This window comes from Thunnus albacares, chromosome 2, assembly GCF_914725855.1.
Source record: "Thunnus albacares chromosome 2, fThuAlb1.1, whole genome shotgun sequence".
NCBI classification, from domain to species: domain Eukaryota; kingdom Metazoa; phylum Chordata; class Actinopteri; order Scombriformes; family Scombridae; genus Thunnus; species Thunnus albacares.
Genome location: NC_058107.1, coordinates 34518509 through 34531286, shown reverse-complemented (window position 1 = coordinate 34531286; position 12778 = coordinate 34518509). Strand labels below are relative to the sequence as shown.

At 39.5% G+C, this 12778-nt stretch overlaps 1 protein-coding gene across 3 annotated transcripts; it reads left to right on the top strand.

The window, feature by feature from the left end:
• The first annotated feature begins 2149 nt into the window (after positions 1-2149).
• bmp3 (bone morphogenetic protein 3) lies at positions 2150-12778 on the top strand. Of its 3 annotated transcripts, none has more exons than XR_006398629.1 (4): positions 2150-3259; positions 4628-5553; positions 7968-10386; positions 10601-12778. XR_006398629.1 is itself a non-coding variant. In XM_044332224.1 (3 exons), exons 1-3 carry the CDS (start codon positions 2983-2985, stop codon positions 8157-8159), a joined length of 1395 nt encoding a protein of 464 aa, XP_044188159.1. In that variant the 5' UTR covers positions 2150-2982; the 3' UTR covers positions 8160-12778. The 3 variants fall into 3 exon arrangements, 1 of the variants encoding a protein (XP_044188159.1); XR_006398630.1 differs by having other exon boundaries at positions 7968-10730; positions 10982-12778; XM_044332224.1 differs by having other exon boundaries at positions 7968-12778.

Below are 12778 nucleotides of genomic sequence, written 5' to 3'. Positions count from 1 at the left end.
CTGGTTTTCCTTTGCTGTTGTCTTAACAAAACTAACTGGATGAACAAGAACGAGAGGAGCATTTAAATTTGGCAGAACGATTGTGTTGGCAATGTCATTTCCTCTTTGACCTCTTTGTAGAAGCCAGATTTAACCTCAGGGCGAGGGTTGTTGCAACCGACCGACCGACCGACCGACCGACCATCCCTCCACCTGACTATCTCGCTATCTTTCCCTGATAAGTTTTTGTATGTGTTGGAAGTCAGCACTCAAACTGGCCAGGTGGCAAATGAACATTTCACACTCTACAGCTGTTCAGATTCACAGGCCACAGCTCATTCATGTGGCCCGGTGGTGTGTGGTGATGGAGCTTCCTGCTCTGCTCTCCATCCTTGAAAGTGGCATCAGTCATTCCAGATGCCTTCCAATCAAAACAGCAGATGTGCACTTGAAAAATAGGAAATTTAAAATACCAGTTGATTGACAAACAAGCATGTATTACTCATAAAAAAACGCACGGGCTACTTTTAATGTGCCTTACCTCTTCGGTGGTCCGAAACTGAAAAGAAACATAGGTCACTGGAACTCACCCAGACAGATAATGTGTCTGTAAATAGTAATGAATCTACAATAAAGTATAATTTCAATGGTTATATCCCTCCTCATTTCTTTTATTGGGCTTTTAAGCTGTTGGGGTTTTAACTGAAGCGTGGTTTTATTAGTTTGAGGCCTGACGTGCCGCTAGTATACACAACATGAGGTAAAGAGGTGGATTCAGACTATACAGAGCCTCGGATAGTAGAGGCACTATTCTGTCCTCTCTATGAAACAAGTACAGTTTCACCTTAATTTGATGTCTCTTCATGTAGTTTTTGCCTTTTTAACACTGTTGCATTTCCTTACCAGCAACATTTGAGCCTTAAATGGACGGCAAGAAAATTCATACATATAAAAACATATTAATTACATATAAAAAATTACAGTGTTGGCCAAATTAGTATTTTAAGCAGTCAACAGGTGTAACAGGCAGCAACATATATTGACTTATGAGGGCTCGTGTCCAGGCAATGCAGCGATAAAGTCTGAATCAAACTATGGCATATAAAACTTCATATGAAATGTAAAGACTGGTATGTTAAGAATTGCAAAGTGTTTTATACAAGTTCTTGTTTACAACAGCAGTAGAACAAAAATCAACTGTCCCAGTTTGAATTATGCTATTGTGCATGTTTGCCTTTACAATCATAAGCAACTTTAAATAGTATTCAGATTTAAAACATTTTTCCTAGAAATAACAAATATGATTCACTAAACTTCCAGAAATGTGAACTTCCAAATGTTCAACAGGCCTGATGTTAAAACTCTTTGGCACACTGACATTTATGAAGACATGTTTACCTGCTTCACTTTTGTGTTTGATAAATTGAGCCCATTTTTTAAACTAAAACAGATCATAATCTTAGTGCCTTTTCCCCCTTAAATCAATAACAAGTCTGACCTAATTTGACATCAGTTGCATTCCCCACCTGTGTAAACTTTTTCATGTTTCGCAGTTTAACAACTATTCTTTTTCTTCATCTTTTTGAAAAAGAAGAGCTGTGTTTGTCCTTAAATGGTACGGTACATTTTATCAGTTCAACTTTTGAGTGAATAGATTATAATAGATCTATTATTTTAAGCAGTTTATACTTCATTTTAAATATTACAGCTGATACAAAAAAAGGACATAATGTTTTGTCTCTTCTATTTATGTCTTATGAGCCACAGGCCTGACTAACAGTGCCTTGACTGATTGATTATTATGAGTTGTTCCAGTCAGGTTCCTGCTTCCAGCTGACATCGCTCTGCTGCTACTTTGCTGTGTATGTTGATGCTCATCTTCCTCCTAGTTGAAGGAGTTAAATGTGCGTTCAGTGCGTTGACTGCTATGAAGGACATGGCATGCTAATATTATTGCCATCAGATGTCCAAGGGCGGGGAAATGCCCTAATCATTTCCTCCCGAGTGCCCCTGAAAGAGAAGCCCAGTGGCGGGGGGTGGAGGGCGGCTGGGTGGGGTGTTTAAACCCCGCCAGGATGGGCTGTTTTGGGGGGACGGCGGGAAGAGGGGGGGCACAGTACAGCATCCGGATCGGACCGTGATGGTACAGGATGTGTGTGCTTAACTCCATTGAACTAAACTAAATAGGGGAGAGAGCCTTTAATGCCGACAATAAGCCGCTTCATTCAGCAGCGCGGCCCAGACGCACAGCTCTGCGGAGTAGAAATTACGCACGGAGGGGCTGTTCTGTGGCAGCAGTTTAGGTATTGAAATCAGTTCAATAAATCGGTGGAATGTCCTTTTCGTGAAATAAAAAAAAAAAAAAAAAAAAAATCCGTCTCGAATCAACTGACAAAACAGCCTCCTTCAGCTCTTGATAACATGAGATAATTTGTCCCCAGGCTGAATGTGCGTAAAAGTATCTCGAACAGGAAACTCTCTCTCTCTCCCTCTCTCTCCCTCTCTCTCTCTCTCTCTCTCTCCCTCTCTCTCTCTCTCTCTCTGAGTGTGTATGTGTGTGAGGAATACCCAGCTGGTCCCACAAGCCCTATAATACCAAGCACAACATGCTTTACCTTCAATGAAAGCTGAGACGGGGGGACGGTTGACTGCTGGTCCTGAAATCAGCTCAGAACTTGGATACAAAACCAAGAGCGTCGGTGTTTTAGTAGCTTAGTTCTCCTGCATCTGCTTTATTACACCTTCTGCTTTTTTTTTTAACTGACTGTAGCACGTTAAGACCTTATCAAAAGCAGACAGACAACTTGGATAACGCTCTTATTTTTCCTTCCTTCCTTCTTCTCTTGCTGTGACTGGTGTCAAAGGTGATGGTATCATTTTCTTACAGAGGACTCCTCCTCAGGTGATGGTATGTCCTTTTGGAGATAGGGACAACTTTTGGAAACGTGCTAGGTTTTCCAAAACTATTATTTTTTCTATTTGCACCCTCGCTTTTGCTCAAGCATGGCTCTCTACTCTCGGTTTGTGGTCGTACTGCTTTACGGATGGAGTTATCTGTGCGTTGGATACTGCGCGATGCTGAAAACAGACAATTTCCCCACGGGACGAAAGGTGGATTTTACGCATTCGGTGGATAAAAAGCAACCTACGAAGGAAGACCGGGATCTGCTTTTACAGGATACAATGACGGAGCACATGCAGATGCTTTACGCGAAGTACAACCGGGCTGGTTTTCCCTTCAAGGATGGCAACACTGTCCGCAGTTTCAAAGCGCACTGGGGTATGTATCCAAAGTTTTACGCATGTTAACAATACTGACTTCTACCAGTCTAGAAAGACCACACATGCATGCCTTATCGTATGAATTTTGGAAATGTAAACTGGATCTGGTAAAGTCTCCTTCTGTCTTTGTCAGTTGGAATTATTCGCACATTAAAAGTGTACAGAGCTGTGTTCACAGGATATGTGCGCAATTTAGACGTATCATCTTTAAGTAGAGAAGCGTTTTTTATCTGCTTTTTCAGGCTTTAAAACAAAAAAAAATCAAAAATTAGTAAAAATTGCTGACATTCATGTTGGGTTTGCGGAGCTGAAACTGAAATACACCTGTTGATCCAGTCTTGGAAATGTGATCAACCTGTTACCCTTCCCAGTGCCAGGAACAGAGATTCCACATCAGATCTCTGTATGAAACTCAACGTCGTTTGAGGACACAATTGCTTTCACACCTTAAGATTTTAGTGTCAGATAGTCTTAAGATTTTCCCTCAAGCCAGCATCTGGCAGCTGCCCAGCCTGCGTGTATTGAAGCAGGATTGGAAGGTTTTCAATGCATAGAGCTTCTGCATTTAAGATGCTTTTATTAGTGTTTTACCAGGAACTGTTGCAGTAACTTTAATCTCATAAACTCTAAATTGCTAACTTGGCAACTTTATGTTATTATCACTTGAACGTGGGTGCTATTAAAGACAACCAGTTCCCACTTAGGGTCAAAGTTTGTTAGATTATACTGCCTCCTATCGTCTGGTAGTTGTATGTCATAAGATATATAAAAGGTAAATTCACCCAAATTACAAACACATTTTCTCACTTGCCCTCAATGGTATCTAGCCATGCAGATGGTTTTGGTTGTATTTGCTCAGGTTTTGCGATATCTTGAGACTTCTGCTTCCACCCCAGTACGACTGAGATGAGTGTTACTTAAAGCACTGAAAGATTACATTTAAAGCAACATCTCTTTCCAGAAACTACTATCTAGCTCCTCCGAAGAGTCTCTTTTAAAACTGTTAAAAGTGTGATATGTAGATTGTCCAGTGTAATGGAGGCACTGTTTCTGGAAGGAGATGTTTCTATTGATTTTTTTTTCAACATAATTTCCAAATGCCCTTAGAACCACAGACCAAATTACATTCACCTCCACTGTGTTGGGGTGGAGGCTGAAATCTTGGAGACAGACACCTCATAATTTTTGTTTTGTAATTTGTGGATTGACCCTTTAGTTATTGAAACTGTTGGATCAGTCTAGACATATATATTATTATTGTTAATATTATTATGTATTTAATTCATCCAGAGAAGGCCATGGTTAGAATATGAAATACTGGACAACTGCTTTTCTTTGTAAATAATACTACTCATTATATACACAGGTACTCTAAACAAGAAGCAGCTGCAGATTTTCAACCTCACCTCCCTCACCAAGTCAGAAGACGTGCTGTCAGCCACTCTTCATTACTACATCGGAGACCTTCAGAACAGCACCCAGGGCTGTTCCAGGTCCAAAAGCTGCAGCCGCCACGGGCCTCGCAGGCACAGCCACATCCACATGGTGATCTGGAGTTTTGCCTCTGTGGATAACAAGATGAGGACTCTAGGACAATTTCGGATCAATGTGTCCACTCTGTACAGGGACTTCATATCTTGGCAGTGGAAGGACATAACTCGCGTGGTGAACCAGGCCAAACACCATGACGAGCTACTTATTGGGATTGATGTGGCCTCGCAAGGGCCCCAGCCGTGGAAGAAGCTCCTGTCGGACCGCTCACCCTACATCCTGGTCTACGCCAATGACTCTGCCATTTCGGAACCTGAAAGCGTGGTAGCCACCCTCCAGAGACACCCCTCGGTGGGAGGGGAGGACTCCGTTTCACACAGCATTCATAAACTGGGACAGCGTGAACGAAACAACACTGAACAAGAACAACAGCAGCCCAGGCACAAGCGCTCGGTGAACGTTCTGCTCCCTTTGCAAAACAATGAACTTCCTGGGCCTGAATACCCGTACGAGACGACCGGTTGGGATGAGACAAGTCCGTACGAACCTTTTGACAACAAGCAGGCCCGTCGGCCACGTAAAAAGACACGCAAGAATCAGAGGCACAAGATGCCCCTGCTGCAGTTCGACGAGCAGACGATCAAAAAAGCGCGAAAGAAGCAGTGGAACGAGCCCAGGAACTGCGCACGGAGGTACCTGAAAGTGGACTTTGCTGACATTGGATGGAGCGAATGGATTATATCACCTAAGTCCTTTGACGCCTACTACTGCTCAGGGTCCTGCCAGTTCCCCATGCCAAAGGTGAGATTTGTAGTGCACTATGGCAATGGTTCCCAACCTGGTGTTTGGGATCTTAGGAGTAGCAAGATAAGAGGAAATCAACAAAACATTAATGCTACACAAAATTAGATTAATTTCTCCAGATGTTCCTCCAATAGTGGCTTTTTTTCTTGGGAATTATTGGATAATACATCTTATTCAAATAAAAGAGGTTGACCTGGTCACAACCAATAGACATATGCAACTTGTGACAGTGAAAAAACATTGTTACAAGAAAACATCGCTTCGCTCTTAGGCTTCATGAGCCTGAAGTGTTGGGAACCACTGCGCTACTGGGTTATGTTTACGGCCTCGGTCCCACACCTCTTGTAACCTGGTTTTATTTCATCACCACCAATAAATTACAAATTTTAGGCAACGTTGTGGAGACCAAAAGATCAGATTTTAATTTGAATCTCAGTTCCATCTTGTGATCCAACATTTCAGTTTTTTATCAGCGTCTTAAACTATATTTAATGTTCATACCAGTAAATATGTTTTAGAATCACTGGTATTGACACATTAACAGCTGATGAACTAACAGACATCATATGACACCAAAACTCATTTATGTTCTGGCACAATATATTGTAGAGACTACACATCAGTCTCTACTCTACGTTCAACATTCAAACATAGTGTTTTTTTCTGACAGTGTGGTACACATTATGTAAATACAACAGGCTATGGTGAGCTATCAGTGCATCTAGGCATTAAGATTTCAGTCCCTTGTTTACTGTTACTGTTTTGTTTTATGTTAACTTGTTTTACGTCAACTATGTTGACTTCAGAGATCCCTGAAGCCTGTCTGTCTTATATTATATACAGTAATGCCAAAGAAACTGACAGAAATGTATGCCATCTGCTTCAATCTTCAACTGCCAGGATAAACTACTTACAGTGGCAGCGCCGCTACAAGTTCTCCTTCATGCTTTTATCTTCTGAAATAAAATCATTACATCTTTGAAGATAAGCATCAGAGCTAGCTTTATGTATTTTAATAAAAAAAATAGGTTTAAGTGAAGTCCTGCTGTACTAAACATTAAGTAAAAGTGGCCAAACTGCAGATTATGTAATCTAAATAGCTTTCTAACAAAAAAGTGATAAGAAGTCCTGCTCAGATAAACTTCCTGAAGAGCAGGTGGCTGACTTGAACATCAAAAATCAATGAAGAACGTTGAGGGAAGCATCTTTGAGTAATTCATGCCGTTCGTGAAAGTTTCTCCCCGGATGCAGGCGACACATCGCATGGTTTTACACATTTGATAGATCGCATACAGAAAAGTGAGAGAAACAAAGAAAACTTGCGCTTCAACTGATGTTAAACATCAGCTCTGTCCATAGCTTGTGGCCCCAGTGACAAGATAACATCACAGGTATTTTAAACATGGCCGGAATGCACGAGTCTCATCCACTTAATTCATTACCTCGGAGTCGCCGGCCTTTGTAGTCGGATGTAATTAGTCCCAGAAGTAGGGACTAGAGCCCTAAGGCAACCCCCTCCCTCTCCTGCAGGTTTGCTGCTTAGTCAGACAAGCCTGTGATCCTGTGATGTTGCTTCTTCTTTGTCAGGCTGAAGCTTTAGAAACTGCTTAATAGCTACTATTAAAAGGTGCTCTGCCTAGTTCATTGTGATGTGTGAGAAGAGTCCTGTCACTTGTTGGATCCTGTTAAGATATGAAGCAGCTGATCAGGTGATGCATGTTTGTGAACCGCTGAGGATAGAGCTACCACTTTCAGACTTTGATTCAGTTAGTTGTGCGTTTTATGACTTAACGGTAACTTGACGAATTAACCATGAAAATTGGTTTCTGTGTGATCCAAAAGCTAGAGGTTGTAGGAAAATGCTCAGTAAAAGATGCTCTCCAGGACTTGAAAATTCTGATGTATTATAACTTTGGTTTTATTTTCATAGATTTTGCCATTATTTCTATTGGTTATGATAACACTGTACTCACCAAAATAACTGCTCAGATGAAAACATCACTGCAACAAAGTCAAGCAGGGCAAGAATTACAAATGATCAGACAATCAAACATGTTGGAAACAAGCCAACAGTTAATCCAGATTATTTAAACCACTTTATTTGAGGTAAAACTAAAAATGAGCCCATCTTCATTTGTGTGTAATAATCCCTCATTTCATGCGTGCACAGCTATGGCAGGTACAGTAGGTCGAAGTTGAGCTTTAGGTAAAAAAAATTTTTTTAAGCTTGATTGTTGAATGATTATTACCAAGAGGACGGACTGCAAAAAAATATGAAAGAAGTCCCTGCCTTTAAGTATATCTAAAAAGTAACTTATGCAACAATATACATACATTTTTGGTCACATTTTTAAAAGTAAATCCTTGATAATTCCAGCTGTTTAATAATCCATTTTGTCCCTTTGCTGTAGGCTCTGAAGCCCTCTAATCATGCCACTATCCAGAGCATAGTGCGGGCGGTGGGCGTCGTCCCGGGAATCCCCGAGCCATGCTGCGTCCCAGAGAAGATGTCTTCCCTCAGCATCCTCTTCTTTGACGAGGACAAGAACGTGGTGCTGAAAGTCTACCCCAACATGACTGTAGATTCCTGCGCCTGTAGATAGTTTTGTTTTTTTTTTCCTTCTATGCCCATTCACACACACACACATACACACACACACCTGATATTGTACAGAAATGGAAAAAAAAAAATTCAACACATGCAGCCAAGAAGATACTCTCTCCTCCTGTTTCTTCAGTCAAACACTCATTCACATACAAAACACCAATTGAACACAACTTCCCCCTTTGCACTGGAGGAGAGAACTGCCTGTTGTTCCAGGTGAAGAGGAGACTGGTCTGTTCATGGGAAGGAATGGATCATACGGGTTATCCTCAAGGAAGATAACTGGAATGGAAATTCAAATCTCCATGCTCCAACTTCACCACCAGCACCACTGTTTATCTTCACGTCTTTATCATCGCTGCTCGGTTATCCATTAGACGGTAGCAGGGTGAACACAATCATAAACTCACTTTCTAGATATACAAAATACCGATTGAGGCATAAAAGAGACAAAAAAAACCGAAGGAAAAAACTCTTTTTTCAGGAAAAAATGATCTCTTTCTTTTCCTCTCAGTTTGAACTGATGCCTCTGAGGGGGGTCATTCTCATCTTTCTCTCCTTCATAGCTTAAAGTTGTCTTTGATCATTACCACAAAGTCACCTCTGCTCGCACTTGCATGGTTTTTGTTACTATGTGTATGTATTTATGTCTGTACTATCACTGTGTTATTCACTATATGAAAAGTTATTGTATAATTATTGGCTTGGCTGCTATAGAGATATATATTAGATTCCAAAGCCAGAATTGTGACTTAGACAGTAGATAGCCTTACATATTTGTGTTTAGATCACTGCTCCTTTTGTTGTACAGAACCCACATTTTAAGAGTATATTATATGCTAAAGAGTAAGCTACTTTTCATTTGTGGTCTTCATTAACAGTCGGAATAGGGAGTTTTGAGGAGACCCATTATACCAGTGTTTCACCAAGAAAATGTTCAAGATGTACGAGTTAACCTCAGAGATTTCATTTTGAAAGATAAAGGGATAAAGCATATCAAAAGGAGAAACTACTACATTGAACAAGGGCTGTGTAAAACCACAGGACTCTAAAAGCCATTTGATGCTTGTGTGGAATTTTGAAACCCTTGTTGGACTTTATTAGCTCAGAAAGAAATCAAATAACTTCTGGGACTTGGCAGGCATCAAGGATTAATACTTGCGGTGGAGACTGATATCAGGCTGAACTTATTTGTTTTTGGCATTAAGTTCAGAACATGGTGCCATTACATAATGTTCAAAGTTATGTATCTTATTTACAGCATAGAGTGACATTTATGAAGAAAAACTATTATAAACTGCCAGAATGCTTCTAGAAATCTGTTTTTGTCAACTCAGATATAAAGTAAGTAATAAGTATCATGTCAATATACACTACTGGTCTGGAATCAGTTTTGCTTTACATATCATTTAAGTTCATCATTTTTGGTTTTTAACAATTTTCATTAAAAGATACTTGGATTTTTTTTAAAGGTTGAGATGGGTTGAAAATCTGACGTTCCCGTGGATTTTATATCCTTATGCATCTAAAAGCTAAAAGCTCCAGGAAAAAAAAAAACTGTGACAAGTAGTTTACTGTAAATGGGATCCTCTGGTGGCGAGATCAGCTGAGAAAAATCCCTCAAAGTAATTAAAAAACCCAGTTTTCACCTAGACCTTACAATTTCAATTAACAGACAAATCCCCATATTTTAAACTAAAAAACCAAAAATGATGAGCAATACATATAATATATTGAATGATCAGGGAGAACTGATCTGTTTTCCCTAGGTCACATAACCCTTTAATATTACTGTATGGATTTTACATGAATCATTATGGGGTTATTATGTTATTTGATCACATGTACTTTGCGTCAGGTCAACATGGAACAAAAGGCACACCTGGAGGAGAAGTTAACATGTCGTAATGTTGCCTCAGGTTGTGCTTTCTCTTGTCAAAGCTCATAAAACCAAATATTTATTCAGAGCAAATAGACTGAAATATAGCAGCAAACTTTCCCTATACACTTGTACATTGTTTTTGTATATAGCTCACTATATGTCGATGACATTCTAATGTCTCGTTGGGATAGAAGTGCCTTTTCAATGGGTGGATTTCTGTTTTTTTAAAACAGTTTGATTTGATTCATCACCTGTTCAGAAAGGCTTGGTCGTTCACAGAACTGAGCTCAGTTTGCAATGAAGCTGAAGTCAAAAGCAAGCAGCTGAGAATAGTTTTTATATGGTACAGTATACAATGCGTGAACATAGTGCATATTCTTTTGATAAGTATGATCACCAGTGGAGTTTATTCTAAAATGTATTTCAAATAATTCACTATTTTGATATTTCAGAGACATTTATTTTGTGTCAATAGCTAAAGGCAGATTGTTTAACTTTATATATTTTGTATTGACACTTTTTTCCAGTATGTGCTTCCTCATCTTGTGCCAGTACAGATTTTAGCAGTGCATGCTGTAGAACGGAGTGGCCTCCTCTGTTTGTGCCAGTACAACACTGCAGACGTGAGGACTGCTGGCAAGTCGTGTTTGCGGACTTTGCTTTTGCTGCATTTGAGACTCGACCCAGGTCTTTACTGTTAAACTTCACTAACACCTTTCAGAGTGCAAGTATCAAAGACACTTAAGTAAAATATACAGTACAGTATATCAGCGGTTTATAAGAGCTTACTCTACTACACTGTTCAATCCTATCTTGTAAATGTTACGCTGTAGGTAAAAAAGAAATGCTTGTACAATAAGCTTCATAAAATATATTTGTATATGGAAATGACTTTTAACATGCATCTATTTATTTTCTCTATGTTGCATATCTTGTAGAGGTGTGGTCTGGGAAAGGGGGACCGAAGCTTGGACATGTTGATGGTCTTTATATCTGTGATGGACATTTGTCTCTACTGATGTGAAAGTGTGGTGAACTGTTTAAAGGTCTCCCCCCTCCAAGCACTGACCCTCCTTACAAAGCATTCAAAGAAATGAATAAAAGTATGCAAGACTCAGGTCTATCAATGGTTTTTGGGTTTTAGAGGTTTTGAGAGGATAGTGGCACAAAACACACAAGCAAAGCAAAATATTCAAAATTTATTTCCTTCATCTCTCCCTTGGTACCATTTTGCATAAAATACAAGATCAGTATTTCTGGAATTCAATAGCAAAACTTAGAAGCATACATCTATGTACAGTATCATTCATTTACTGCCCAAAAAAGTCAGTATTTACATTTTATATACAGGTACAGTATGGTTTGTAGGATTGTACTAGACAGAGGCAGTTGTAGATGGTACAGTTTGTGTGTATGAACGTGAAATCTGTACATAAAATTATAGGATCTACTGCATTTTATGAATGTTTTCCCTCTTTTAAAATTATGTTATTAATCTCTTGTGAGTGTTTGTTAGATTTTAACCCCAGTGCCAAAATATAGGCTTAGAGACATTTGATACCTTTACTAGAACAATGACTGTAAATACATTCTGAAGCTTTGAACAGTTTTTGTTACATTTCTGTTTTTTGAAAACTTTATTTTAAGGCCATGAGTCCACACAAATGGATCAACAGGCCATTCTGGTGACAGACATTTTGACTTGTCATAGTGGTAAAGCAAGTGTAACTAAGGACATTACTGATGGATGTTTTAATTTGGTGTCCCAACAAGCCAGTATGTGGAATAACAGGGCCATGGTTAGCCTCATTCCAGACCTCTGAATCACTGCCCACATCCCTGTTTTCTTCAGTGGTTGTGCTCATTGGCATCTGTTTCACTGATCGCAAAAACAGTCAGTCAATCATAGTTTTGTTGGCAGGGTTAAGAACCATGGCCTTCATCTTTCAACAGAGCTAGCTAGGTAGCTACATTTAGCAAAAATAGTGACAAGAGTGGACGACACTGATGCAGCTGTGCAAGTTGTTGTAATTTGAGTTCTTAAATTGGTGAATTTCTTAGATTTTTGTGAAAGCTGTTAAGTTAACAGCTCCAAAGTGAAAATGACATGGACAGGATGGATATGTCACGCATGACTGTTTGGTTCAGGTGAAACAAAACAAGACATAACCCAAGCAGAAATTGTCTGACGTGAAGCCGATGTCAGGATGACTGAATGAAGTTCAATGAAATGATAATTGAAAAGATTAACTGCTAGTCTAGGTCTAGGCCTGGCACTGGAACAACTAAATAAAATGCAGCCATTATTAATGTTATTACATACCCCTGTGTTGGACAACACAAAATCCTCAGTGAGAAAGGTCTGCACATATTGCTAAAACTAGAAGTGATAATAATAATCTATTGGTGTATAAAACAAAATTTAAATAGGCCAAAGACTGTTCCATTGAATTAAAAACAAGAAGAAATGTATCTCTAACTGAAATATTAACAAACAGCTGTATCGTGAACTCAGTCGTCATTATGTTAAGGCCACAGCTTCTCCAAGAATTTTAGGTGCTTTCTCACATAGACATTATCATATACTGTACACACACACATTCACCAGTCAGTGTATACATACATGTGATATACAAAATTCCCTCGGCCAGTTTTTTTAAAGGTGCAGTGTGTAGAATTTAGTGGCATCTTGCGGAACAGACTTGGCAGAAATGGAATATAATAAAGTGTATTTT